General features: G+C 40.5%; 1 protein-coding gene across 4 annotated transcripts in view; it reads left to right on the forward strand.

Moving 5' to 3' along the window:
• LRBA (LPS responsive beige-like anchor protein) overlaps positions 1 to 27,328 on the forward strand; it is a 552,105-nt gene that overhangs the window by 349,127 nt on the left and 175,650 nt on the right. For all 4 annotated transcript variants that reach the window (XM_029076638.1, XM_029076639.1, XM_029076640.1 and 1 more), the window contains exons 41-42: positions 21,204 to 21,321; positions 25,270 to 25,372. In XM_029076638.1, coding sequence (XP_028932471.1) covers positions 21,204 to 21,321; positions 25,270 to 25,372 — 221 coding nt within the window. The remainder of the gene's footprint in view (positions 1 to 21,203; positions 21,322 to 25,269; positions 25,373 to 27,328) is intronic.

A 27,328-nucleotide genomic window follows, 5' to 3' on the forward strand; every position in this document is an offset into this window, starting at 1 on the left:
CATCACAAGTATTATTTCAGTATCCATATAATAAACAGGTATCTTGGTTTCTCAGTCCTTGAATTTTTTCTGAGTATTTACACACGGCGACTTGGACCTGGGTTTTAATTTTGGCTCTGCCACTTGTCCGCTGTGTGACCTTGGGCAGTCACTTACCGTATCTGTGCTTCAGTTTCTTCAAGTGCAAAATGGGGATTCAGTACCTGTTCTCCCTTTCACTCGGGAGCCCCATGTGGTTCAGGGATTCTGTCCGACCTGACTAGCTTGTAACTTTCTCTGCACTTAGGACAGCGCTTGACACATAGTAAGTGCTAACAAATACCATTTTTAAAAAAACATACAAAACTTTTGAGAGAGTATTTTTTCCCATTTAATCTGCAGATTTTGGCCAAGGAAAATAGAGTACTGATGTAAAGGATTAATCATTTAATTGGTGGTCTTTATTGAGTGCTTACTGTGTGCAGAACACTGTCCTAAGTGCTTGGAACATCAGTTGTAGACACACTCCCTGCGCACAAGGAGCTTACAGCCTAGGGGCAGGCGGACATGAAAACAAATTATGTTTACATCTTGGGTAACAGGATACTCAAGCAGGTAGAGTGTGGTGAACTGAAAAGTGAGACATGAAAACAGGGAGGATAGAAGAAATGTTTAAAAGATCGAGCAAAGTACAGACTCAGTCAGTGAAGTAACATTTCTTAGTGGAAAGAGCACAGGCCTAGGAGTTAGAAGACTGCCACTTGTCTGCTGGGTGACTTTGGGCAAGTCATTTATAATAATAATAATAATGGCATTTGTCAAGCGTGAACTATGTGCCAAGCCTGTTCAAAGCACTGGGATAGCTACAAGATAATCAGGTTGTCCCACGTGGGGCTCACAGTCTTCATCCCCATTTTACAGATGAGGGAACTGAGGCACAGAGAAGTTAAGTGACTTGCCCAAAGTCACACAGCTGACAAGCGGCAGAGTCAGGATTAGAACCCACAACCTCTGACTCCCAAGCCCGTGTTCTTTCCACTAAGCCACGCTGCTTCCCTTCTGTGCCTCTATTTCCTCATATATAAAATGATGGTTAAATCCTACTCCCTCCTACTGAGACTGAGCCTCATATGAGACAGGGATTTATACCTGATTATCTTGTATCGAACACAGTACTTAGTACAGTGCTTGGCATAAAGTGCTTGACAAGTACCATTAAAGAAAATCAGTGCAATAATACAGTGGGCTGACCGCAGATATTCAGTTAGGTTTGAAACAAATGTCATATTTTTGCATAATGAATGGATTTCTGAATGCCCCTAAGAATTTTGAGCAGTCATTTGCTGATTGCCATGTGTCAAATTAAACTGACCCAGTTGTTTTCAATGAACAGTTCCTATTGAGCACTGCACTGGTAGCTTGGGAGAGAACAATGAAAGCAAGAGACACACTCTCTCCCCGAGAAAGCTTACAACTTAAATGGGAGAAGGCAAAAAATCAAGTACATTTAAAAGGGAAAAGAGAACGCAAAGATGGATTGGTTAAGAGTTTGAATAGCAGAGTACTTAAATTGACATGTACATAAGTGGTATGAGTGCATATTAGAAGTACCGTGGAGGAAGTAATTAGGAGGATCCAACCTGGGGAGGAAAAAATGAATCAAGGAAAACCTCTTGGAGGAAATCAGATTTTAGAAGTTTTGAGGCTGGACATAGCTATGGATTCGAAAGGGGTGGAAGTTTCAGGCAGAGTGAAAAAAGTGAGCAAGGGACAGTGAAAAAAATTACTTGTTAGGAGGGCAGAGAAGCAGGATGGTTAGAGAAGCAGCGTGGCTCAGTGGAAAGAGCCTGGACTTGGAAGACAGAAGTCATAGGTTTGAATCCCGGCTCTGCCACTTGTCAGCTGTGTGACTGTGGGCAAGTCACTTAACTTCTCTGTGTCTCAGTTACCTCATCTGTAAAATGGGGATTAACTGTGAGCCTCACGTGGGACAACCTGATCACCCTGTATCTACCCCAGCGCTTAGAACAGTGTTCTGCACATAGTAAGCGCTTAACAAATACCAACATTATTATATTATTATTAGAGCTGGGAACGCAGGTGAAGAAGGTACATAAATAAGATGGAGAAAGCTGCTGTAGAGACCTGAAGCCCAAGGTCAGGAGTTTTTTTGGTGGTTTTTTTTTTGAAGTAAAAACAGATATGTCATCATTGAAGACCCTAGTGGAAAGAAAATCTAATGAAATTAGAAGTCAGGGGATTTATTGTTTAGGCTAATTTATGTGAATTTCTGCAAGTCTCTTAGCCAGAATTGCTTTTTTTAGGGTATTGGTTAAATGCTTACTATGTGCCAGACACTGTTCTGAGTGTTGGGGTAGATTGAAGGTAATCAGGTTGGATACAGTCCATGTTCCACATGTGGCTCACAGTCATAATCCCCATTTTACAAATGATGTAATTGAGGCACAGAGAAGTTAAGTGATTTGCCCAGGTCACACAGCAGACAAGTGATGGAGCAGGGACTAGAAACTAGGTCCTTCTGCCTCCCAGGACTGTGTTCTGTCCACTAGACCATGCTGCTTCAGTTTCTGCTCCTGGGAAATTGGGATAATGTATCTGTGCATCTCACTGTTTCCTCTGATGAACTGAAAAAATCTCAGCAGCATTCATTGCATGCCTATTGTGACTAGAATGCTGTATTGGATTTTTGAGACCACACAATAGAAGTAAAAGGCACAATCCTTCCCTTGACTTTTCAATCTAATGTGGCGGGGAGGTCTCATCCGCTTCAAGCTTTTTGGGCAAAACACTATGTAAATGTAGTACAGTTGTATAGTAATTTTGGAATATCACAGTTCTAAGTTTTTTCTGTAGTGTTTAAGACATTAAATAAGCAGTTAAGCAGTTTTAAATGCTACAGTTACTAGCAAACTTATTGGAACCCTTTCTGAATGATCAACCTGACATTAAATCACTCAACTGATTTATTCTATTAATTATCAAAGAGAATGTATATAAACTACAGGGATGGTTTGTGTTCAGAAATATACACCTGACCTTCATTTAAAAAAAATGATTTTACTTGTGAAGTTCTGTCCTTATGTGTAGGTTGGGTGAAAAGCGTGTATGTGAGAATAGCACTCCATTTCACACTGCACATAAAGATTGCGATTTGCTTCGCTGATGGGCTTGCCGCTCACAAATCCGGGTGCTGCTTTTGAATGTGTCCCCAGTCTTTCTGAAGTGTCTGCTTTTGGAGAGCAATCTTTCTTCTGGTTTGTCAGCTGCAGTGATCCACCAATCAACTATATGCCCATACCTTTGGTAGCCGAGGCCCCACTTCTCAGAGGTCTCTAATCAGGAAATGCCTCCCTTCTTCAGTTTTGGAAAATATACTCCTGCTGCATTCTTAAGGTTTCACCTGAAGGATAATAATAATGATAATAGTAATAATTGTTATTGGTTTTGTTCATTCATTGTTGTATTTATCGAGCACTTACTGGGTGCAGAGCACTGTACAGTGCAGCAGTAAGGAGAGACAATCCCTGCCCACAACGTGCTCACAGTCTAGAGGACTAAGTGCTTATTATGTGCCAGGTACTGTACTAAGCACTGGGGGGGGCTACAGACAAGTTGGGTTGGACACAGTCCTGTCCCACATGGGGCTCATAGTCTAGAAGCAGCGTGGCTCAGTGGAAAGAACATGGGCTTTGGAGTCAGGGCTCATGAGTTCGAATCCCAGCTCTGCCACTTGTCGGCTGTGTGACTGTGGGCAAGTCACTTAACTTCTCTGGGCCTCAGTTCCCTCATCTGTAAAATGGGGATTAAGACTGTGAGCCCCACGTGGGACAACCTGATTCCCCTATGTCTACCCCAGCGCTTAGAACAGTGCTTGGCACATAGTAAGCGCTTAACAAATACCAACATTATTATTATTATTATTAATCCCCATTTTACAGATGAGGTCACTGAGGCCCAGAGAAGTGAAGGGATTTGTCCAAGGTCACACAGCAGACAAGTGGCAGAGCCAGGATTAGTACCCAGGTCTATCTGACTCCCAAACCCGTGCTCTATCCACCAGGCCTCGCATCTCCCCACCACTTCCATTCACATAAATACCCCTCAGTGTCATAGCCAAGAGAGCAGGGGCTCAAGCTACTGGAGAAACAATATAAGGAGACAATATATGCTGCCATTATATTCTAATCTCTGGAGTCTGTGCTGCCTTGGCTGCAGCACCACCCGCTTCTGCCCTCAGAAACATGAATTCCGGAGACCCAGGAGTGGCGAAAGCAGCAGGAGCTGTTGCCTCTCTGCCTAGTCCAGTTTTCGTTACTGCTATTCCTGCCAGAATAGCCACCCCATCTGTAGTAGGATGAAAATCTCTGTAATACAGAATGGAAACTAGCTCTTGGAGTCGAGCGTGCCCAGTAGCCACAAGCCATCCTTTGCTCTCCCAGAGCTTTCTGGTTGTTTACAAAAGAGTAATCCACCGGATCAGCAAAAGGATCAGGTGGCTACGCCCATCACGTTGTCAAAACACACCTGTTCAAACACTATATTTCTCCAAAACATATTGTGGGGACCGTCTGGTTCTGCTGTTAAGAAAGCTCAGTTCATGCCTGTATGCACCAGCCTGCCCAGCCCCATTTAGACACATGCTAAATAAGAAAATACTTCCCAAACAGGAGGGATTGAGAAATCACAAGGGCCTAAAGAGATTAGAAATCCGAAAACCACAATGATGGTGCATGTACGGGTGTAGAAAGACAGATGTGCCTATGTAATTATGTCTTTTTTTTTTTAGATCTCATACCAATTTACTATATTGCAGGGTTAAGAATGAAAAATCAAGCTTTCAAAACCCAGCCAGCTGTTAGTCCTGCAGTGGAAAGAGCACAGGCTTGAGAGTCAGAGAATCTGGGTTCTAAACCGAGCACCTCCACTTGCCTGCTGTGTGACCTTGGGCAAGTCACTTGACTGCTCTGTGCCTCAGTTTCCTCATCTATAAATTGGGGATTAAATTCCATTCCCTCCTACTTAAACTGTGAACCCCATGTGGAGCAGAGGCTGTGTCTGGCCTGATTATCATGTATCTCTACCCCGGTCCTTAGTTTACTGCTTGATACTTAAGTGTGAAACAAGAACCATAATCATTAATTATTCATATCTACGCAGAGCTGAGATGATCTGAGGCTCTCTATTGTTGTGCAGGTTCATATGTGAGCACAGTCACAGGGTTAAAGCAGTTCCTGGTATATAGGGGCTCTCACATGCTCTCATTTTGTTGAGTAATAAGGATTTCCCAAGTGATCTGATACCAGCTTCCAGGTCACTTGTTGAGCATACTTTATGGCATACTCATTGAGCCTCTGAGCTCAGCTGCATAGTATAAGTGGAAGAAAACTGGATCAGGTCACTACCTTGTTTTGCTCAGCTGGTGTTGGGGAAAAGATCTGACAAGGACCCTGCAAAATCTGAGGTAATAATGATAATTATGGTGTTTGTTAAGCGCTTACCCTGTTAAGAGCTGGGGGAGATACAAGGTAATCAGGTTGTCCTGCTTGGGGCTCACAGTTTTAATCTCCGTTTTACGGATGAGGGAACTGAAGCACAGAGAATTTAAGTGGCTTGCCCAAGGTCACACAGTGGACAAGTGGCGAACAGGTGGTATCCTGCCATCTCTTCATGGGGGTATCTGAGGATCCTCATGCAGCCATAGATTTTTTTTCTTTTTCAGTGTGTGCAAAGAGAACAGGGGTGTTGGTGTTCAGGGGTGCCAACGTTTCCTTTTGAACATAGTGACAAACTTGGAGCAGAGCAGTTGGGGGTAGGATGTTATGGAGTTCTTTATGGTAGTGGGCATTGGGAATGGAGAGAGGAAAGGGGAGGGGGAGAAGGAAGATAGGAAGAAAAATGAGGGCAAAGGGAGAAAAATGGAGGAAGGGAAGAAGGGAGAGGAGGAGACAGGAGAGAGGGAAAAGTGGAAAGAAAAGGAAGATAAGAGTTCCTAACCTCTGTGCAGCACAGTGTGCTCTCCCCGCACTGGTGTGGGTTTTGCTACCACCCTGTTTGGGCTCTGAGGCTGGGCCTGTGGCCCCTCTCATCCCTGGGCCTGAGAGCCCTGAAGAAAGCCGTGTACTCCTTTCACCCCGGCCTCTCCAGTGGCTGGGAAAATGAGTCAGTTTCTAGACTTCGGTGCTGCTGTGGTGACTGTTTAAAGCCTGCAAGCAGCACTTCCCCTGGGCCTTCCCAGCCCAGGATCACTGCTGCTCGCATGACACGAGAGAAAAGCCGTGAGGTCCGGGGCCTGTGTCCTTGCTGGCAGCAGGAAGAGGGTAGAGCCACCATCTTGGATTGATTGATTGATGGACCTGCGTTCACGTACTCTGACTCGAATCTTTCACTGACTTAATGAACATCTCACATATTGGGTTTTGAACTAATAGCCGTCTTGAACTGAACAACTGGAATGCTACAGAACATGTGCTAATGTAGTATGTTTTCCATTTGAAGAAAATAAGCTGGATTGTGCCCGGTTAACTGGTTGGAAGCCATTAACTGTGCATAAGCAGCAGCATGGGATGTATACTGATCAGTTTTCAAATGTGTGGAAACAAGAACACATGGTTTTTGAGTCTCCTTGAATATTCTATATGCTACAAAAATTAATTTAAAAACATTACTTATAGGCTTATTCTCCCCCTAAAGAAATTAACCCTTTGTGGCAAAGGCCACTCAGGGCCAGAGGATGCAGCTTAGCAGTGGGGTGTCTCATTTCCTGAATGCCTGGCGAATAGTCAAGAGTAGAGCACACCTACGTCAGTATCCTTAATAGTTCAATCATGTGCTTTTCACATCACCTACCAGGTTCAATTTTCAAGCTACAGACTGCAATAGATGATAGAAGGTCTTAGTAAATTTAAATGGAAGTCAACTCTTCCAGTCACCTAGACGACACCCACAGTATTGGAGAATACGTATATCCCAATATGTAGGCTAGACATCTGAGGTTGTGTCACAGGGCATTGTACAGATTGTTGGAAAGACAGTTGCCAAGATACATGTGTCATTAGACTCAGGAAAAGAAGTAATAAAACTAAGTTGTGAAGTTCAACGTAGGTGTTTCTTCTTATTTTGCTTAATTACTCAATTTCGATGCAAGTGATGATACAAACAGATCTGTGTCGCATGTAATTCAAACTGAGAAGTACATATTTATTGAAGGAAAAACCTCAATTCTAGTTATAGGAGTGCATTTCAGACTAGCCACGATAAACTTTCAAATAAAAGATATTTTGTTAGATTTTAATACTATGTATTTTTGGCCCTTAAAATGACATTTATTTGGTGAGGAGGAAAGGGAAACCAAATCTCTCTTATTCCCATGTCTGCTGAAGACTAATTTCCCAGCCCCTTAGAAGTAGTAATAGCATTTATTAAGTGCTTACTGTGTGCAGACCACTAAACTAAGCATTAGGAAGAGTTATGCATCTGGGAATTAGACATGGTCCCTCTCACAATCCAAGAATGTAAGTATTCCTGTGGATCTCAGTTACTGGATAAGAAATCCGGTGCCCCTTATTATTTAACTTGTATGTGGATGATTTTTCTTGTGAAATCTAACAATAAAAAGTATGGTATTTTTAGTCCTTTTCTATGTGCCTAGCAATGTGATCAGCCCTAAGATAGATACAATCTGATCAGAGCCAATGCCTTTCCCACATGGGCTCACAGGTCCAAGAGTGAGGGAGAGCAGGTACAAAGTCCCCATTTTACGGTGCCGAAACTGAGGCAAAAGAAGTTGTGACTTGCCTGAGGTCACCTAGGAAGCAAGAAGCAGAGCCAGGATTAAAACCCAGGCCTCTTCATTCCCAGTTCTGTGCTCTTTCCAGTAGGCACCCTGCTTCCTAGTTAGCCCATATTTCTTTGATCATTATTTCCATCAACTACTACACAGAAATTTTTTAAGTCTTTATCTTTCTATCAAGCCTTATGGTGAACATTTTTGAGAGCATTATAGTATTTTAACTTTTTTTGGAGTGAAAAATAAATGTCAATTGGAAGTATGTTAGTGTGAGAAACATTCTCTGTGCATTAGTTCTGAATAAGTCGGGTAGCTAGCGAATACTTTGTGTACATTCCAATACCATAACACGAGAATCAAGTTATAAACAACATTTGAAAAACAAATGAAGTGAGTGGACTGTATCTTTTTGTAGCAAATACAAGACTTGACAATTTATAAATGATGGGCTTGTCCCAACAGTCATTGCAGGGTCCTGACCAAGTTACCTGTGGGGAAAGGGGAGAGAGAATTAAGGAGAACCACATGCCAGTGCAGCGATTCCAACCTTAACTTCTCTCAGCCAACCATCCTGACCAAGTCGGGAGGCAGCCATGGCCTAATGAAGAGGACATGGGATTTAGAATGTAAGCTTGTTGTGAGCAGGGACTGTGCCTGTTTGTTGCTATATTGTACTTCCCCAACCACTCAGTACAGTGCTTTGCTTTGCACAGTGTAAGCCCTCAATAAATACGATTGAATGAATGGGAATTAGGAGATCTTTGTTCTAATTCCAGCTCTGCCACGGGCGTGCTGAGTGACTTTGGGCCTGTCATCTAACTTCTCTAGCTCCCTTTTCTTTCAGTAAAATCGGAATGAGCTAGAATGTGAGCCCTGTGTTGGGTAGGACCTGTACCTGATCTGATAACCTTGTGTCTACCCTAGCACTTAGCACAGAGGAAGCGCTTAATAAATGCCATACTGATAATTGCTAAGTCTCTGGAGCCGTTGGTTTCAGGGTCAAATTCCTCCTGCATCTGATGGCTCTGCTAATTGCTTGGAGAGGTGAACCACTAGAAAGCAGAGCCTGGGCAGTTGCTCAGATTTGCTGTAACCTAGTACCTTAAAGACCACCCTGAGCTTTGAAAGCGTGCATAAAGTAAATTTGAGCAAGAAAGAAGTTTAGAGTGACAGAGGCCATTTTGCCAAGAAGTAAATATCACTGCTGGGTTGGTGGACATCCTTGTTTCTAAATTATAAATAGTTTTGTTGTATATGTATCCGAAGGGGTTCCCACGATTTGTGGAATGTCTTCAGTGTCTGGTCTCTAATGGATGACTTGTTTCCGTTATAAGTATGAAGGCAATTTTGCTCTTTTGTTATGAAAGAGCAAATCATTCTTACCGAATGGTCTCAAGAGGATTTCTTGGAACAGTTAGGTTACATCTAAATCCATTAGACACAAGGGACAGTGTGGAAGTACACGTTGCTACTGAAACTCCAAAGACTGATGAGTATTGGAAAGGGAGGCTCTTGACACATATGAGTTAAGTGGGCGTGCAGTTAGTCAGTGATAATGTTATTCATTAAATTCAGACCTGACTGTCCAATATGTTGCCACAAGCGTCTCAGTAGAAAGCCCATTTTAGATATGATGTCTGAATTTCATAGCATAAGCTGTTTTTTGATGTATTTGGACCATTTAACCACTTTTCCAAACTTTCAACAGTCCTGGATTGTAACAGATGAATAATGCCTGTCATTTTTGAGGATTTCAGATCCTTCAGAGATTTTTGGTAGAAAGGAATGTGGAATTCTAGGTCCTAATAAATTTCTAAAACCACCTCTAAGGCAAGGCTGTTCATGTTTTTTCGGAAATAGGCCACAGCACCAGAAATCCATTTGTGTGTCCAATGCATGGATTTTGTATTGATGATAAAGGTGAAGGGTAGTCTATTAGTTATTCAAAAAATGGATTATTTTGGTGAAAATAAAATGTTTAGTAAACAGTTTAATGAACTTGTTTAGTGCAGAAGCAGGTAGAAGCTTAGAACATTTTGATCAAATCAACAAGAATACTGGAATTTAACAAATGGAACTGTTCTTGAAAACTGTGGATTGTGAGCAATAAGGGCACATCTCAATTTTGACTAGGTCCTACTGGCCCAGTAGCTCATGTTACTAGCTAGCTAGGTAAAATCTCAGGTGGTCCACACACCACGGACAAGTGGGCCATGGGTTGGAGATGTTAACCAGTTAATCTCTAGTCTGTAAACTAAAATTTTTTGTGGCCAGGGATCATGTCTGCCAATTCTGTTGTATTGTACTTTACCAAGTGTTTAGTACAATGTTCTGCAGACAGCAAGGACTTAATAAATATCATTCATTGATTGATGATTTGAAGAGTAGAACCTATTTAATAGGTGATGAGGACTCACTAGACGATGTAGTGAATTATCCGTATCTTGTAGAAAAGGGAAATGCAAAGCTTCAGAGTTTTGTTTTCCCTCCCCACCCTTGGCTTTCACTCTCTCCCTGCTCCTCTCTCTCTCTTTCCCCCTCCTCTTCCCTCTCTCTCAGATTATGAGTAATAATTTACTCCTACTTGTCATGACTAATAAACCTCATGTTAGAGAACGTAAGACAGAAGGGTAACCCTTTTGTCAGAACAGAAGACCCAGAGAAGCAGTGAAACTTTGCTTGCTATTTTCTTGAACTCAGGGCAGTTTTAGGCCATTCTCTTTGGTTTGGGACAGTCCTTTGTCTGTCTCCCTCTAGTAGACTGTGAGCCTGTTGTTGGATAGGGATTGTCTCTATCTGTTGCAGAACTGTACTCCAAGCACTTAGTACAATGCTCTGCACACAGTAAGCACTCAATAAATACGACTGAATGAGTGAATGAATGAAAAGGGGATGTGGATTGGCAGTGGATCTGAGGCATTTAAGCCTGGACTGAAATAGTTCGTACTCTCAAAGACTTGGGGAGACTTTGGTTGCTTCTGAGGCTTCTAAAGGTTTATATTCTTGTTCAGAATCTGCAAAGACAGATCTGCTTCTGTCTTGGGCCAGATACTGAGGGGATATTTAGTGGATGGGGCAAAACGTTTGAATATGGGTTTGGAGGAAAATTTGTGATTCATTTAACCAGAGAAGGCTTCAGATCAGAAGTGGTGTGGGAAATGTGTGTGTTAATCAGTTAATCTGTAGTATTTATTGAGCATGTACTGTGTGCAGAACACTGTATTAAGTCTAGGTTAAGTAGAATAGTATAAGTAAAATGAATCTCTGTGTGTGTGTGTGTTTGTTGAGAATGGTGCTACTGGAGTTAGATTTTATCAGTGGGTGTGACCAATGACACCTGGGTATAACTGACAATCTCTTCTACATCATTAGCACTTAGAGATGACCTTTTGCTAGATTGTTGTATTTGGCGACAACAGTGTCTGGCACTGTTTCACTTTCACCCTCTTGCAGTCACAATTTTCCCAACTATATGCACCATGCCAGTAGCCTGTTTATGATATTGTCCACTACTTTGCCTTGTCATTTGAAATTATGCTTTCTAGTATCTTTGAAGTGTTTTTTTCTATCCATCCTTTCTGTGAATGCCCCATAAAACTGTTTTTTGCCTATCCAACTGTCATCCATTTGCCTCTAATGTCTTACCTAGTGAAGGAGAGGATGTGATGAGCGTGGCTTGGTTGTCGGTAGACTGATTTTTTACCTGGACCTCATTCTTATTGATCCTGCCTTGTCAAATGATGTTAATTATTGCTTGTAGGTAGCATTCATGTAACTGCTTTAAAATTAAAGCATAGCATTTGTGATAAGTCCAGGACTTCACATAAGTAAGGAAGGTAGTAAACTGCTGTTTCCCTGTATAACCCTAGTTTGTTCTAAATCTTAATGCAGTGTTGGTGAGACGCTGTCATTCTCGTCAAGAACACGCTAATCTTGATTTTGTTTTCTACCTCCTTGTCTGTCCGGCCATAACATTGAACTCTGTTGTCTTATTGTTTACCTTATTATTATTATTGTATTTGTTAAATGCTTATTATGTGTCAAGCACCATTCTAAGCACTGGGATAGGTACAAGTTATTGAGGTCGGTCTCAATGCCCATCTCACATGTCGTGTTTAGGTTTTGCTAGGGTTAGACGAGTATGGACCCTTAGCTTTATTTTCCAGCTAATTGTCAATTCTTAAATCTTTGTTGAAATATTTCTTAATGAAATGCATGCCATAGTCAGTGTGCCTACAGAACACTCTTGTGAGTATTCAGGAGAGCTTGTAACAGTGATTAGAAGACTTTTGATGATGCTCTCTGCTATTTGAGTTGTTTTCCAGAGGATCGATTTGTGGTATGTGGATTTCGCCCTCGTCTGTTTGTCTTTCTAGGGTGGTATTTGAGGGATGTAGAGAAATAGAAATCAGTCATTCAATCAGAGGCATGTATTGAGTGTTTACTAGGTGCAGAGCACTGTACCAAGTGCTTGGGAGGATACAGTGCAATACAGTTGGTTAACATGTCTCACCCACAAGGAACTCACAATTTAGAGGGGGAGGAATATGAAGTTAAGGAGCTGCAGTAGTTTCATAGGTCTTGAGCAAATAGCCAGTTAAGTGCAACAAGAGGGAGTAAATATCCCAAGCTGTCACTTGCTCCAGTTGAGTGTTTCTCATTAGAAGCGGGTAAAAAGCTATGATTTGAACTGTAGAGAGTATGTTCTCTGCCTTAATTCCATTCTTACTGTTCTTAACTTCTGCTCATTCCTGTTTACTGTTATTTTTAAATCACTGATGTTTTCCATCCCTGTTTCTAGATAATTCTGGTCCGTTTCTAAAGTCAGCTTTAACTTGGTATCTTGGCCATCTTGACCAAAGACCAGGAAAGCTCTTGTCCACGTTCAATACAGAATGATCCATGTGACCTCAATGTCCTTACCCACTCTCTGTGAGAATGCACATATGCAATTTTTAAAAAGAATAGTGTTAAAAAGAATGAGAAACAGCATGACCTAGTGGAATGAGCACAGGCCTGGGCGTCAGAGGACCTGGAGTCTATCCCCAGCTCTGCCAGTTGTCTGCTGTGTGACCTTGGGCAAGTCAGTTAACTTCTCTGTGCCTCAGTTACCTCATCTGTAATAAGGGGGTAAAGACTGTGCCTCATGTTGGGGACATGGACTACGTCCAACTTGATTATTTTGTATCTGTCCCAGAGATACAATGCTTGGTGCATAGTAAGTGCTTACCTAATACCATTAAAAAAAAGAAAAAGAAATCCAAAATACAACATCCTACCTGAGTTTACGATCCCACTTAGCAACTGCTAAAAATTAGGAAAAGATGAGATGAGGAAGAGGAAGCCTGAGAGAAAAGCGCTATCTTACCCCTTCCTTGCTGCCCTATACACCAAGAAGAGAAAAAGGGATTAGTTGGTTTCAGATCAGATGTCTGACTTTGCTTTAATACTCTGTAAGTGACAGATCCTTAGGGGCATGGTTTTGTGCCATTTTTTTCATCTTGCAGCAGATCTATTCCCCGTAAAGTATCACGGAGTTGAAAATGAGGTAGATGATGGATAACGTCTTATTTATCTCTTAATTTTAAGGGAAGAAAAGAATCATATACTTAGAGAGCACATGTACTGGCTCATTTTAATATAGAAAATGTTAATTAAAAGGAAAAATAGCCTCTATAGTAAATCATTTACAGACTGAGGAAGATTGGAAATAAAACAGAAAGTACTAACTAAAGAGGTTTTGAATTATTTACAGGCCCGGGGCTTAGAGGTGTATCAGTCCAGCACAAATATTACATTATGAAATAGGAATTTCAGTTTGCCATAAATCTGTCTGCCACAGCAGCTTAAAATAAAGTAGTTTTACCCATCTAAAGCAACATCAATTTGCCAGTCAGTGCTTCATGTATCAAAGAGTGTTCTGTGAAAATATCAATATCATTGGTTAATATAAATGAAATTAATTTTTAAAGCCGGGCTAAAGGTTGACATCTGAAAAATTGCATTACTTTGCGGAAGAGAAATTTCTGTCTTCTAGTGAAATTTCAGGTCATAAGGGCAAGTAATTTTCACAATCTTCAATGGGAACCAGTGAAATATGAACTTCATTGTCACCTAGCCCCAAAGCGATAAGATAAAATGAGCTGATACATCATTTGCTGTGGTTTTATCATCTCCTCCAGTAATTGGAAGAGAAAACATAAGAATGTGTGCGTTAGAGGCAGTGTTGTGTATGCACTATTGTGCATTTTCTACAAAACTCCCTATTACCCACACCCAGGTTTAAAATAATCTTAGCTAAATTGATACAGAGGTCACAGAGTGTTTTATTTTTTCTATTTTTAAGTCTTTTTATTGGCTAAAACTGCCAAGTGGAACATTTGAGGAATGAATAAGTTTAATTGAATGTGCATCACCCAGGACTACTCTAAAGAGAATAGTGTGCCATACTATAGTTTCGTTAGCCAGGGGGAAGAAAAAAAATTCATGAATTAATAATACATAAATGTTTTATCATTCAAAAATATATTCTTCCTTCTTGATTCCTGGCTGCTTTACCGGGGTCCTGACTTTGCTTACAGATATATAAAGCTATCTTGCTAAACCTTGGGATAGGAGTTTAGGAGTGCCTATTCTCTTTTGTTTTTCTTTTAATGAAAATGGTATTTATATCATCTGCTTTAAGTTGTGTCATCTATTAACTTCAGAGAAACAATGGGTAACTCTTTTAATAGCAAGTACTTTAAAACCATAATTTGAGATGAAGTGAACAGTGCAAATATACATGACAATGCAGTGTTAGTAAAATAAGCTAATTTTTTTTGAGGTGATGTTTGAGATCATTTTGCAGTCAATTCCAAAACACTGTTCGCTTCTAAATTTGTTGGTCATCGGACCAAAAAAACACTGTTTTTACTAAGTGTCCAGTCATGATTGTAGATCAACATTTTGATTGCACATATCTTTATGAGTTCAGCTTCAAAATATATGAATAGTTTTGCTCTACATTTCAAGGAACGTTTTCATTTTCATATAAAAGTATTTCTAATTTGCCTGTTTTTTATATTTTCTCTGCTGTTTATATTAAAATGCCTGGCACATGATTATTCAAGTTTATATATTGTATGATAGTTCTACCCCTAAAGTTGCTTATAGTATTTAGAAAATTAGGTTGGAGATGAGAGCTAGGAAATTGAATGTATAGGTAGATCTTAGGTTTTTGGATGTAATAGTCCAGGCTGGTTATAAAGAGAACAAGGAATGTATAAAAAACTTAATTCCAAAAATAACTTTAACATATTTGAAACTCTCCAGCATTCAGATTCCAGTCTTTAAGACTCGTATAATTGTGAAAATGGTATTTTGGGACAGTGCAATACTTTTTTAGCTTTATGATTTTTAAAAATGTTTAATTTTCTAGATTAATTTAGCCCTTTATGTAAAATGCCTATTACAGTTAGCTCTTTCTTATCCATCTGATAAATTCATATTCAATTTTTTTCTTCTATGAGTTTAAATAATCTTTAGTGTTATTTTCAGAGACTTTTGAATAACCATTTTAAATGGCAGAAATCCAGAGACTAAAAAGGCAGGATAATTGTGCAGGCACAATATAACATCATCATTTGGGCTAATACGAAAGTTATCACAAAGTAATTGGAGAAGAAAAACAAGATAAGTGACTGATCAAATGTCAGTCACCTTTTAAGCCAAGAGCAATGTGCAACAGGATGAAGAAGCTTTTTTGTTTCTTGACTGCCTATTATAGTTACTATTAAATGGAGGAAAGAGACATTTCTTTTGTCTGTGTGCGGGTGGTGGGGGTGGGGGGCAAATCACATTTCAAATATAGAAGTCCTAATGCTTTGAAGAGAAAACTGAAGGAAAAGGAGGTGGTTTAGCTCTTCTCTGGTGTATCATGTAAAGAAATAAGTATATGCATTTGTAAATAGGAGGAGGTTTGTGTTTGATTAATTTGTAAATCAGTTGTTTCTGGGATGACTCTCCCATCAGAACAAAGGAAGTGAAGTGCAGGTATTCATTAAAAAAGGTGGTAAACATTCAAGGAGAGTGCTTGTGCCCTGCATCTCTGAAACTACAAGTCTTGGCGTGGTAACTGCAGAGCAATGGTAATGATGCAGTTTCCATAGCAACTGGTTCATTGGAGGGCTAGACCTCTGTCTAGGGTGCTGTCAGTGTGTATGGAGTTTCAGAGAACAGAAAGTCCCAAAGAAGGGTCTGTTTCTACCTAATCCAGTTTTAATTGAACTCCAGAGACTTTGAAGTGAAGCTCCAGACCAGGCAGATACTATACCAACGAGAAATGAAGCCTTTGCGCAGCTAGGCCTCAGCTGCTTCACCATCCTGGTACCGTCTTCTAATGAATTCTTTAAAGAAGTATTGTTATATCAGTGTCTGTTAGAAGTGGTCCTGTTAGTTAATGGACTCTGATTTTTAATTTTTTCACCTTGTAGTTAATAGCTTCTTCATGATTTTAATTTTCTTTTGGCATTGAATCTTTTGAAGTGGATCATTTTTACGGCATGGTTAATTGTGTCTTCCCAAACTTATTTAAGAAGAAATACAGGTCAACAATTTTAAGCCAAGTATTTTATGCTGTTAACTGCAATGTGTAGGGGTTCCTTCTTTATAATTCTACTACAACTGTTGAGATTTATCTCTGAAAAGCATGAATATTTGCTCTGCTGTAAACAGAATCTATCCACTGTTTACTTAAATATTTATTACTTTTTCACTCCATTCAAGGTTAAGGCTCTCCTGGGGCCACAGGCAGAAACATAATTTCCCTACAACCCGGTCTCTGAATCTTCTCATAAAGCAAGTCTGTGAGACTGTTGGCCTGCAGGAGGGTTCTGTTTGTCTCTACTCGGTTCCACAAACACCCTCCCACCCCCCACCCCGTCAATGGCAGCCAGCTCCAAGCTTCAAGCAGTATTGGAAGGAAGCCAGATCACATCAGAATTGTCTCTCGGAAAAGAAAAAGTTTGGGAACAGCTGTTATGGGCATTCATTCATTCATTCATTCAATTGTATTTATCGAGTGCTTATTGTGTGCAGAACACTCTACTAAACGCTTGGAAAGTACAGTTCAGCAACAAGTAGAGACAATCCCTGCCCACAGTGGACTCACAGTCTGGGGGATGGGGGGAATAATAATTAGGGGATTTGTTAAGCGTTTCAATGTGCCAGGCATTCCACTAAGCACTGGGGTGGATACAAGCAAATAGAGTTGGACAGTCCCTATCCCACATGAGGCTCACACTCTCAATCCCCATTTTACAGATGAGGCCCTGAGAAATGAAGCGACTTGCCCAAGACAAGTGGCAAAACCAGGATTAGAACCCTTGATCTTCTGACTCCCAGGCCCATGTCCTATCCACTACACCTTGAGGTTTGGGATGTGGTGGTTTTGGCAGCGGACTGGATCATCTTTAGCATGGCCCAGGGTAGCTAATACGGCCTCTCAGCTGCCATCTTGCTGTCTGCTGAAGAACCTAGTGCTGTTCCCCGACCTCTCCCACCTCTTGGGAAGGCCTGCTTTCTTGGGGCAAAGGAAGTGACAGTGGCCTGCTCTTTCCCTTCCATCTCCCCATAACTTAATTCCTTCTGCTGCCAGTTGAGTCCTCAGGCTGGAGGGAGGGAGCTGGAGGACAAAGGGTATTCCAGGGAAGACGAGGTTCCCTCAGGTCTGGTGGGAAGAGCTAGCCAGCTCGGCTCGTAGTCCTAGTGCGAGACATCTGAGCCCATCTTCCCACTGAACTGTGGAGGGGACCGTTACAGGCGTGTGGGGCGGGGGAAGATAACGGCTCCTTTCTGAAGGTTTCTGTCCCCAGCCTGATAGATAGAGCCTAGTGGAAAGAGTAAGGGCCTGGGACTAGGTACTTGGTGCTAATTCTGCCTCTGCCATTTGCCTGCTGTGTGACTTTGGGTAAGTCACTTGGTTTCTCTGTGCTTCAGTCTGCTCTGTAATAAAATGGAGATTAAGTACATGTTCTTCCTCCTACTTAGACTGTGAGCCTGTTGAGGGAGCGTGTCCGACCTGATTAACTTGTATTCACCCCAGCGCTTAGAACAGTACTTAACACATAGTAAGCATTTAGGAAATACAGTAATAATAATAATGTACTCTAGGGCTCATTGCAATGCTTGGACCATAGCAAGTGCCTAACAAATATCACCATTATTAGTGTTATTATTGGTACTTTTGGAGCCTATAAGGAAGGCAGGACACCAGGCCTCCACGCATTCATTTATTCAGTCGTATTTATTGAGCACTTATTGTGTGCAGAACACTGTACTAAGTGCTTGGAAAGTTAGAGAAGCAGCGTGGCTCAGTGGAAAGAGCCGGGAGTCAGAGGTCATGGGTTCGAATTCCGGGTCAGCCACTTGGCAGCTGTGTGACTGTGGGCAAGTCACTTAACTTCTCTGTGCCTCAGTTACCTCATCTGTAAAATGGAGATTAACTGTGAGCCTCACGTGGGACACCCTGATTACCCTGTATCTACCCCAGCGCTTAGAACAGTGTTCTGCACATAATAAGTGCTTAACAAATACCAACATCATTATTAAAATACAATTCAATTGTACAGTTCGTTTGTACAATACTCCAGCCCCTCTTATGACATCATCACGTTATGGTATGTGCTCATCTTAACATGGGCCTTCTTGTAGAAATTATTTTTTAGTTTCACCCCGGTCACAGACACCCTTGGGGAATCTGGCGTCGACAAGTCCCAGGATCCTTTGTGTCTCTTGTGAGTTGAACTAGCTCCCAAAGGTGGGGACCATACTGCCAACCAACCCAACCATTGCTGGAGACTGTGGTGCTTGGAATTGGTGGTGGTGGTGATGATGAGGATGATAATATCTGTTAAGCACTTACTCTAATGCAAGCACAGTACTAAGGATCTGGATGAAATCAAGATAATCAGGCTGGATATAGTCCCTGTCCCACACAGAACTCTCACTGACGTCAGAGCCTCCCTGAACTTCTAGTAGATGTGGATGTCTGGATGAGCCTGAGCTGCCATGGGACCCTGGGAATGCTAGGCCTTGGTACCCACCCTAGAACTGCATCCCTGAAGGGCACTGTTAAGGAGGGTACTGCACTTAAGCATTTACTCTGTGCCAAACATTGTTCTAAGTGCCAGAGTACATACAAGTCAATCAGGTTGGACAAAGTCCCGGTCCCACATGGGGCTCCCACTCTTAACCCCCATTAAGATGAGGAAATTGAGGCCCAGAGAAGTTAAATGACTTGCCCAAGGTCACACAGCAGACACGTGGTGAGCTGGGATTAGGACCCAGGTCCTTCTGTTTCCCAGGTTCATCCAGCATCCAGGTTCATGCTCAATCCAGCATGCTCAATCTAGCAGGATTGCCCCCAGGATGAGGAAGCCATCAGACGTGGAAATGCTGCTGTGTGTGTCCCTACCCAGGAGTTGAGGGAAATGAAGGTTCATTCTTCTCCTTCGTATGTGGGAAGCTTTCATGGCCCGGGAGTCAGGGGACCCGAGTTCGAATCCCAACACCACTTGTCTGCTGTGTGACCTTGGGAAAGTCAATTAGCTGCTTCTCTGTGCCTCAGCTACCTCATCTGCAAAATGGGAATTAAGACTTTGAGCCCCATGTAGGACAGGAACTGTGTCAACCTAACTCTCTGTGTTCCAAGCACATAGTAAGACTTCAACAAATACCATTAAAAGGAAAAAAAATCCACAGAAGCCCTCTTCATTGCTCAATGTGATGCATGCTTCACTGTCCTCAAATGTGAGAGTACAGGAAAGAATACAGGGATTAAATTCAGTGGTTTTACAGCAGAAAAACATTAGAAGAGTTTTACAACAGGAAATTGCTATAATTTGATCGGCAAGTAAAAGGGAGCAGAGAAAAGCATAGCAGTATGACACAACTCAAACTGCCTTTGCAATATCAACCATTCATCTCCCCTTCCTTTCTTTTTCTACTGTATGGCTCTCTTGTGTTAATATACACACACACACACACACACCCCAAAAAAAATGTAAACATTTACTGAAGTGCAGTACAGAAGAGAGTGTGAGAAGCATCATGGCTTAGTGGATAGAGCATGGACCTGGGAGTCAGAAGAACCTGGGTTTTAATTCCAGCTCACCAAGTGTCTGCTGTGTGACCTTGGGCAAGTCACTTAACTTCTCTGGGCCTCAGTTTCCTCATTTTAATGGGGGTTAAGAGTGGGAGCCCCATGTGGAACCAGGACTTTGTCCAACCTGATTGACTTGTATGTACTCTAGTACTTAGAACAGTGCTTGGCACAGAGTAAGCACTTAAGTACCATAATTATTATTAATTATCATTATTACATTATTACATGAAAAGCTCTTCTTCAACAGAGAACAGACGGAGTCAGTAATTTTGAAAATGGGATTACTGCTGAGGAATGTGGTGCATGTTAATATTCCATAGTCACCCCATGGTGTTAAAATAAAGCATATCCATTTTGAATTTATTTACTTTCATCAGTACTTCCATGTTTGGATTGGTAGCATTCATTTTTAGTTGTGTAGTACAGTGGGAGAGAAGTGTCCAATCTAGAAGTCCCTTAATACCTTCATAATTAAGCTCCTGAAAAGGCAAACTGTACTAACAAAGCAACAAAGTCATTTAGGACTAAAAGTAGGATTAGTTTGAATTGTCCAGGCGGGCTAAGCATCTGTGTCTGTCACATGGGATGACAGGAATTGTAACAAGTTACTCTGACAACCGCTTACTCCATAGAGAGATTATGCCGAGTTCATTTGCAGGTTTATGTTTAGCCTTTGCTGACAAAATACTTAACCTCTTATGTGGTCAACCCCTATGCTTCTGGAATGAATGAATGTTGTCTTACCAGTGCACTTAGGAAATGTTTTTTTTAGTGTGGAAGAGGTTTTGTATACAATTCTATTATGTGATGCCAATGTGTTAGCTCCATATGTATTAGTATTTATACACTATTATTATTCAATATTATGCTGTGTATTAGATTTTACATGAAGACTGTTTAATATTAGCTTGTTTTAGAAATTTACATTTTTTCTAATAATCAAAAATAAAAACTGAGGAGGCACTACTTTCATGAAAGACTAAATTATAAATCGGGCAGGCAGTATTTTAAATTTTGGTTAAATATTTCTTCATTTTTCATATGAGGTTTTTAACTCAGTAGTGTTGTCAAAAGGATTAAAGGTTTCATACATTTTGGTTGCTTTTTTTTTTTTTCAAATTTCCTATCATCTCAATGCTAGTTCTTGCAAAAGTTATATTTCTTTAATCTAAAATTATTTCTTCCATTTTTCATGTAAACGTTTTGTTTAACCTAAATTAAAAAATGATTGGTTCCTGGTTGCCAACTGGGTTCTTCTTATTTCTCCCCTAGATTTTGGCATACACCGAAGGACTGCATGGAAAATGGTTGTTTACAGAAATCCGATCAATCTTTTCTCGGCGCTATCTTTTGCAGAATACAGCACTGGAAATCTTTATGGCAAACAGAGGTAATATAGTTCAGAAACATCATACTTTTAGGACTCATTCCCTTCTGAAAGCTGTCTCTCTGAAGTAGGCTCATAGTTAAAACATCATTACTTCTATAATTTGCTATTTAAATAATCTTCCTTTGTTTTCTTTATGGCCCTAATTTTTTTCGTTTGTTTTTGTTTTTAATAGTATTTGTTAAGTGCTTATTCTGTGCCAGGCACTGAACTAAGCACTTGTTTAGATACAAAATAATTGGGTTGGACGTGGTCCCTGTCCCACGTGGGGCTCACAATCAATCCCCATTTTATAAGTGAGGTAGCTGAGGCATAGAGAAGTTAAGTGACTTGTCCGAGATCATTCAGCAGACAAGTGGTTGACCTGGATTAGAACCCAAGTCCTTCTGGCTCCCGGGCCCCTGCTGTATCCACTAGGACACACCGCTTTGGAGAGCTCCTGTTTTGTGTACCACCTACATATACCCCCTGGGATTTTTTTCCCATTTGTAAACTTTACATACATTCCTAATGTCCTTTTCCTTTGAAAAGATCCATGGTTGCACAATTTTCATCGGTGTGGAAAAAATCTAACCTTAAAATATGACCACATCTGGATGGGTGTTTTTTTTCTGGGAGTGTGTGTGTAATGTATGTGTGGACACTTCAAAGATAGCCTCCCTTTTGGAGTACTTGAAAACGGCAAATTTTTTTAATGTTAAATGTATAGATTAGTCATCTGTGAAGTGGTGATAGTCTGAATATCTTTCTGGTGCTTAAATCACTGTTGGAGAAACCTTGTCTTTAGAGGATAGAGAGAAGAAAAAAAGAAGGCAATAGTAAAATGAAGCATGCCCATATTATATTTCAAGTTCAGGAAATCCAGTGGCTCAAGAGAAGATATCAACCCGATATAACACTAAATTCCCATTGGTTGCTTTATATCTTTCTTCAAGATAAATTTTTCCTTACCTCTCCACAATAATCTATTTTTGCATATTTCCTACATTAAAATCAATCAATTAATGAAGGGTACTTATTAAACACTGCATGTGGAGCACTGTACTGTGCATTTGGGAGAGTTGATGATTTTCAAAAATAATCACGAAATAATGCAGACTTGTTGTTTTGTGCATTATTTGCAAAGTCTAGATTATGTTGTGATTATTTTTGAAAAACATCACCACTATTCAGAGATGGGCTGAAAAGACTGTGAAGGAAATAGGCTACACCTAGAGGATGAAAAGCAGCATGGCCTAATGGATCGAGCAGGCCTGAATCAGAGGCCCTGAATTCTAATCCTGGTTCTACCACTTGCCTGCTGTGTGACCTAGGGCAGATCATTTAACTTCTGTGCCTCAGTTACCTCATCTGTAAATGGGGATTAAGACTGTGAGCCCCATGTGGGATATGGATCGTGTCCAACCTGGTCCTCTTGTATTGACCCCAGTGCTTAGTATAGCCCCTGGCATGTAATAAGTGCTTACCTGATACTATAAAAAAGACCCCCCTTTTCTCTTGGTCACCTTTTCCAAGAGAAACTCAGTAATAGTCAATGCTAATCACCTGTCTTATCAAGATGTCTTGTGGAACAAAATCAATCTGAGATGAGGCTAAAGAAAAAGGGCAGTGGACAAGCTAGTTGGAGAAGGGCAGCCATTTTAATTTAATTGGGGCCGATCAATCCTTGGAATAGGACAAAGAAAAAGGCTTTCTCTGTTTGGGGGATCCAGAGGTTAGGACCTGTGGAATGAAGCTCACTCTGCAGTTTCAGCTAGGGATCCTTAGTGAAGAGCCAAGGATATCCCATAGAAGTGAATCAGGATTCTCATGCATTAGGAGATCCACTAGGACTACTTGCAGAGAAGGAAGAGATCCTGGGGAAGGAGAGAAACCACCCCTTTTCAATAAGGGTGAAACCTGAAAGTTTAGGACTATATATTTGAGTATCAGCACTTAAAAGAAATTGGATACCAAATCTCAGAGCTGTTTTTGTGTAATTTCTGTACTGAAACCTGGGGTTTTTTTGGGTTCTAAGTAAACATTTTGCTTAAGCAAAATCATCCTGCTTGGTGTTCTAATCATTTGCCTGAAATTAATTGAAAATTGGTTAGGGTCACTTCCACAGAGTCTGGCTTGAGAGAGAGCACGCGTGCGTACATATGCAACCGTGTGTGTGTGTGTGTGTGTGTGTGTAAAGCTTTCATCTATCAGAGAAATGCCACTGAAGGCAAAGCAAAGGAAGAGAAGTAGAAGAGAAAAATTCTCCAAATTTCAGCCTCCAGCTTTCTGGCCAGCTGATTTCCTTGGCAGGCTGTTCTAGAGAGCCAAGGGATGATGATTGTAGATAAGGGGTGAAATTATATGGTACCCTTTGGTGTCAAGGATTTTAGAACTTTGGTCACACCTCTGAGCTGCTGAACTCTCCAGTGGCTTGGGTGTCACTTTGACCTGGAAAGGGGCCGGAAAACCCTTGAAACGTCACAGTGAGATAGTTCCCTTCACGTTGCGCACACGAATGCTTTTAATGTTTGCAACTTCTGGCATTATTTTCCATTTTATTGCTTTGAAGAGTATCCTTCCAAAAGCCTCCTCTTTAAAAGACCCATCCATTTCTTGATTCCCCAACCCCCAGTTGGTCTGTCAGGCCACATTGTACGAGGTAGCTTCTAGGCTGTAAGCCTGTTGTGTCTCTGTTGCTGAATTGTATTTTCCAAGTGCTTACTACAGTGCTCTGCACACAGTAAGTGCTCAATAAATATGACTGAATGAGTGAATGAGTTTGTTCTGAACTCATATTTAGGTACCCTGTTTCAGCTCACCGTTTAGGAGTTGTTTGCATATGCTGCTGTCACTCATTTTCCAGACACATCTTGCCCCTTAAAGCTCTGTGTTTGAGGGGTTGGAGGGAGAAAGGGGAAGGGAGGGGTTGATTTGATGTTTGAAATTGGTCTGTATTACAAAATCTTGTTGTATATGATTTTCACCTTGGCATTTAATGCAGTAGGTGTGGCCGAGAAAGCCGAATGACTGTCTGAAAGGCAGTGGTCAGGACTTTATGCTTGAGGCGAGAGAATAATCAATCAATCAATCAATGGTACTCACTGAGCACTTACTCTGTGCTTGGGACAGTACAATACAACAGAGTTAATAGGCTTCCTGCCTGTAATGAGCGTACAGTCTAGAGGGGGAATATTGGGAGTTTGAGAAGTGGGTAGATGAGATGTTTTAGACAAATGATCTGAGCAACAGAGTGAAGTATAGACCAGAAAGTGGAGAGATTAATCTTTACTGACTCAGGCAAAGTTTACCCAGACTACCTGAGAATAGAAGTTCAGTTGATTAAATTAAACAAAAATGGGTATGATTTTAAGTTTGCAAAGAGAAATAGTGTGACTCGAACTTATATTTTGTTATGGAACTTAATTTTCAATTATAAATATATGTCCTTAAGTAAAAAAACAAAAAAAACTCTTCTTGAAAATTGTACTTTGTTGAAAATGAATGCACCTGACAAGCTAATTTTCCCCCCTGATAATTCAGTGATTTTTTGGATATATTTAGCATATAAATTGTGTGTTTAATTTCTTTTGCCAAAATGAACCTAGAAATACAGGGAATAAAACATGACTTTTCTAAAGTTCATTGTGTTCAACTTGTATAACTAGATAACCTCAACTGAGTGTTAACATTAAAGCAACATTTACTGAAATTCTTGACAGTGTTTTAAATAGGAAATGTCTGTGAAGGAAAAGCTTATGACAAATGGAAATAACCCATGTCCTACTTAAACTTGGATTTATGTTATAGTAAGGAAAAATATACTAAGTATCCATCAACTATCTGAATTCAGAGTTAACATTTTATTGGTCCTGGATGCCTAGTATAAATGGAAAAATAATGTCATGTCCCAATTCTGTTGGTTCTTTGTTTGTTTGTTTTGTGTGTGTGTGTGTATGTATGTGTTTGTAGTTGCTGTAATGTTCAACTTCCCAGATCCTGCAACAGTAAAAAAAGTGGTTAACTGTCTACCTCGTGTTGGGATTGGAACTACCTTTGGGCTGCCTCAAACCAGGTATTGTACTACAAGAAATACTGACAAAATTTGGTAAGAATGGTTGCCATTGTTTTGAAATTTATGATGTGCCTCTGATTTCATATGTCAATCTCTATAATCAATGAACGTGATAATGATTTAGATTACATCCAGCACTTCTGTAAAGGTGTCGACTGATAAAATCCTTCCTTTGCAAATTAGAAATTGATTGCCAGAAAGATGACTTCTCCATCATCAAGAAACAAATTAGCAGTAAGCCTCAGAAAAAGATTTGTTTCTGGCAGTTGATGCTAAGCTCTTAGTACCATTTGCTGCTGCTTCCAAAAATGAAATTTATATGGCTTCATTTTAATTTTGAAATAACTATTAGATTTGAAGGATTATAAGCAGAACCTGTTAAATGGAAAGAGTGAAACTTTTGTTAATAGAGAAAGTTACTCCCCCTTTCTTTACTGGTGAAATGCCAGCCCCTTTTCTCCTTTGACAACTGCAAGGTTCCTTCATGCATTAGTATTTTTTAATTTTAGGAACATAAATAAGGAGAATTTTTTTTTCTTCATTGTATCAAATTGATTTACTGCACAATAACCTGGTGGTTTCTTTGGCCTAGAAGAAAATAGTTTATCCTTCAGAAATAGTGACATTAAATATTTGACAAGTGATTGTAAAGCTGTATGAATAATCATACATTTCACTTCCGGAGGCCAGATCCCAAATCACACCTGGGTTGAGGTAAAAATAACTAATAATAATCACAGTGATTGTGGTATTTGTGAGTTTACTGTGTGGCAAACACTGTACTAAACACCGAGTAGAGACTAGATAATCAGGTCAGATGTAGTCCTTGTCTTACATGGGGTTCACAGTCTAATGGGGAAGAAGAACCGGTTCTTAATTCATATCTCAGAGGAACAGAGAAATGATGACTTGCCCAAATTGTCTAAAATGTATCCTTTCTTTGTACGTTGCCAAGCACTTAGCAAGTTCTGCACAAAGTTGGCACTCAAAAATGTTAAAAGTAACTAAATAAAAACACATATGCAATTAACAGGTATATAATTTGCAAGGTCTGAAAATTTGTCCTTTCCCCAGTGGTCTGTATTGGTCAGATTCTCATTAGTGTAGTATGACGGGTTCTAATTACCATATTATAAGAGTGAAGAAACTGGAGAGGTTCCAGGGAAGAGTAACAAAAATAATGTAAGGAATGGGAAATAGATCTATTGAATAATAGCTAATGGAAAGTGTCTTGTTTAGCATGGAAAGGAGGTAGCTAAAAGGAGGTGGCCAATAATTGATGTAACAGGTATCCTCAAATATATAAAGGGATTTTCTGGAAGAAGGTCCTTTCATATCTACAAAAGACCACATGAGGAAATTAGTTTTAAGCAGGAGAGGTTTGGGGTTACTCAAGGACTCCGTACAGTGAACTGACCCGTGGACACTGAATAAGTACACTAATCTGGTAAGAAAACCCTACTATAATCTGTCAAAAGGAGTCTCTATCTCTGGGGATCTTTAGGAAAAGAGTAGGCAGTAGTCACCTGTCTTGGCTGGTTTAGTCAGTCAACTTCTGAATCAGGACTTGGAATAGCTGATTTCTTGAGGACATTTAACTTTATTCTTCTGTCCTTTATAGTTCAGCATAAGGACAGCAGACCAGCTCTTTTCAGAATAAAGGGGATTTGGGTGGTCTAGAAGGTCTGCGTTGCATTGTAAGCTCCCTGAAGACTAGAGCTTTTCCATTTGGATAACTCAAGTGCCTAGTAAGTTCACTAGGGAACAGTTATCCCCTATTATTTGAATGATGATGGGGCTAGTTGTCCCCCAGTTGCTCTCTTGGCTCCAGCAGAGGGCCAACATAGTTCCAGGTGGTATACTAATAATAATAGTAATGATGTTAAGTGCTTTACTGTGCAGTAAGCACTTAACAAATGCCATTATCATTATTACTGTTACTAGGTAGGTCAGGCA

Source organism: Ornithorhynchus anatinus, chromosome 12 (genome assembly GCF_004115215.2).
Source record: "Ornithorhynchus anatinus isolate Pmale09 chromosome 12, mOrnAna1.pri.v4, whole genome shotgun sequence".
In the NCBI taxonomy this organism is placed as follows: Eukaryota; Metazoa; Chordata; class Mammalia; order Monotremata; family Ornithorhynchidae; genus Ornithorhynchus; species Ornithorhynchus anatinus.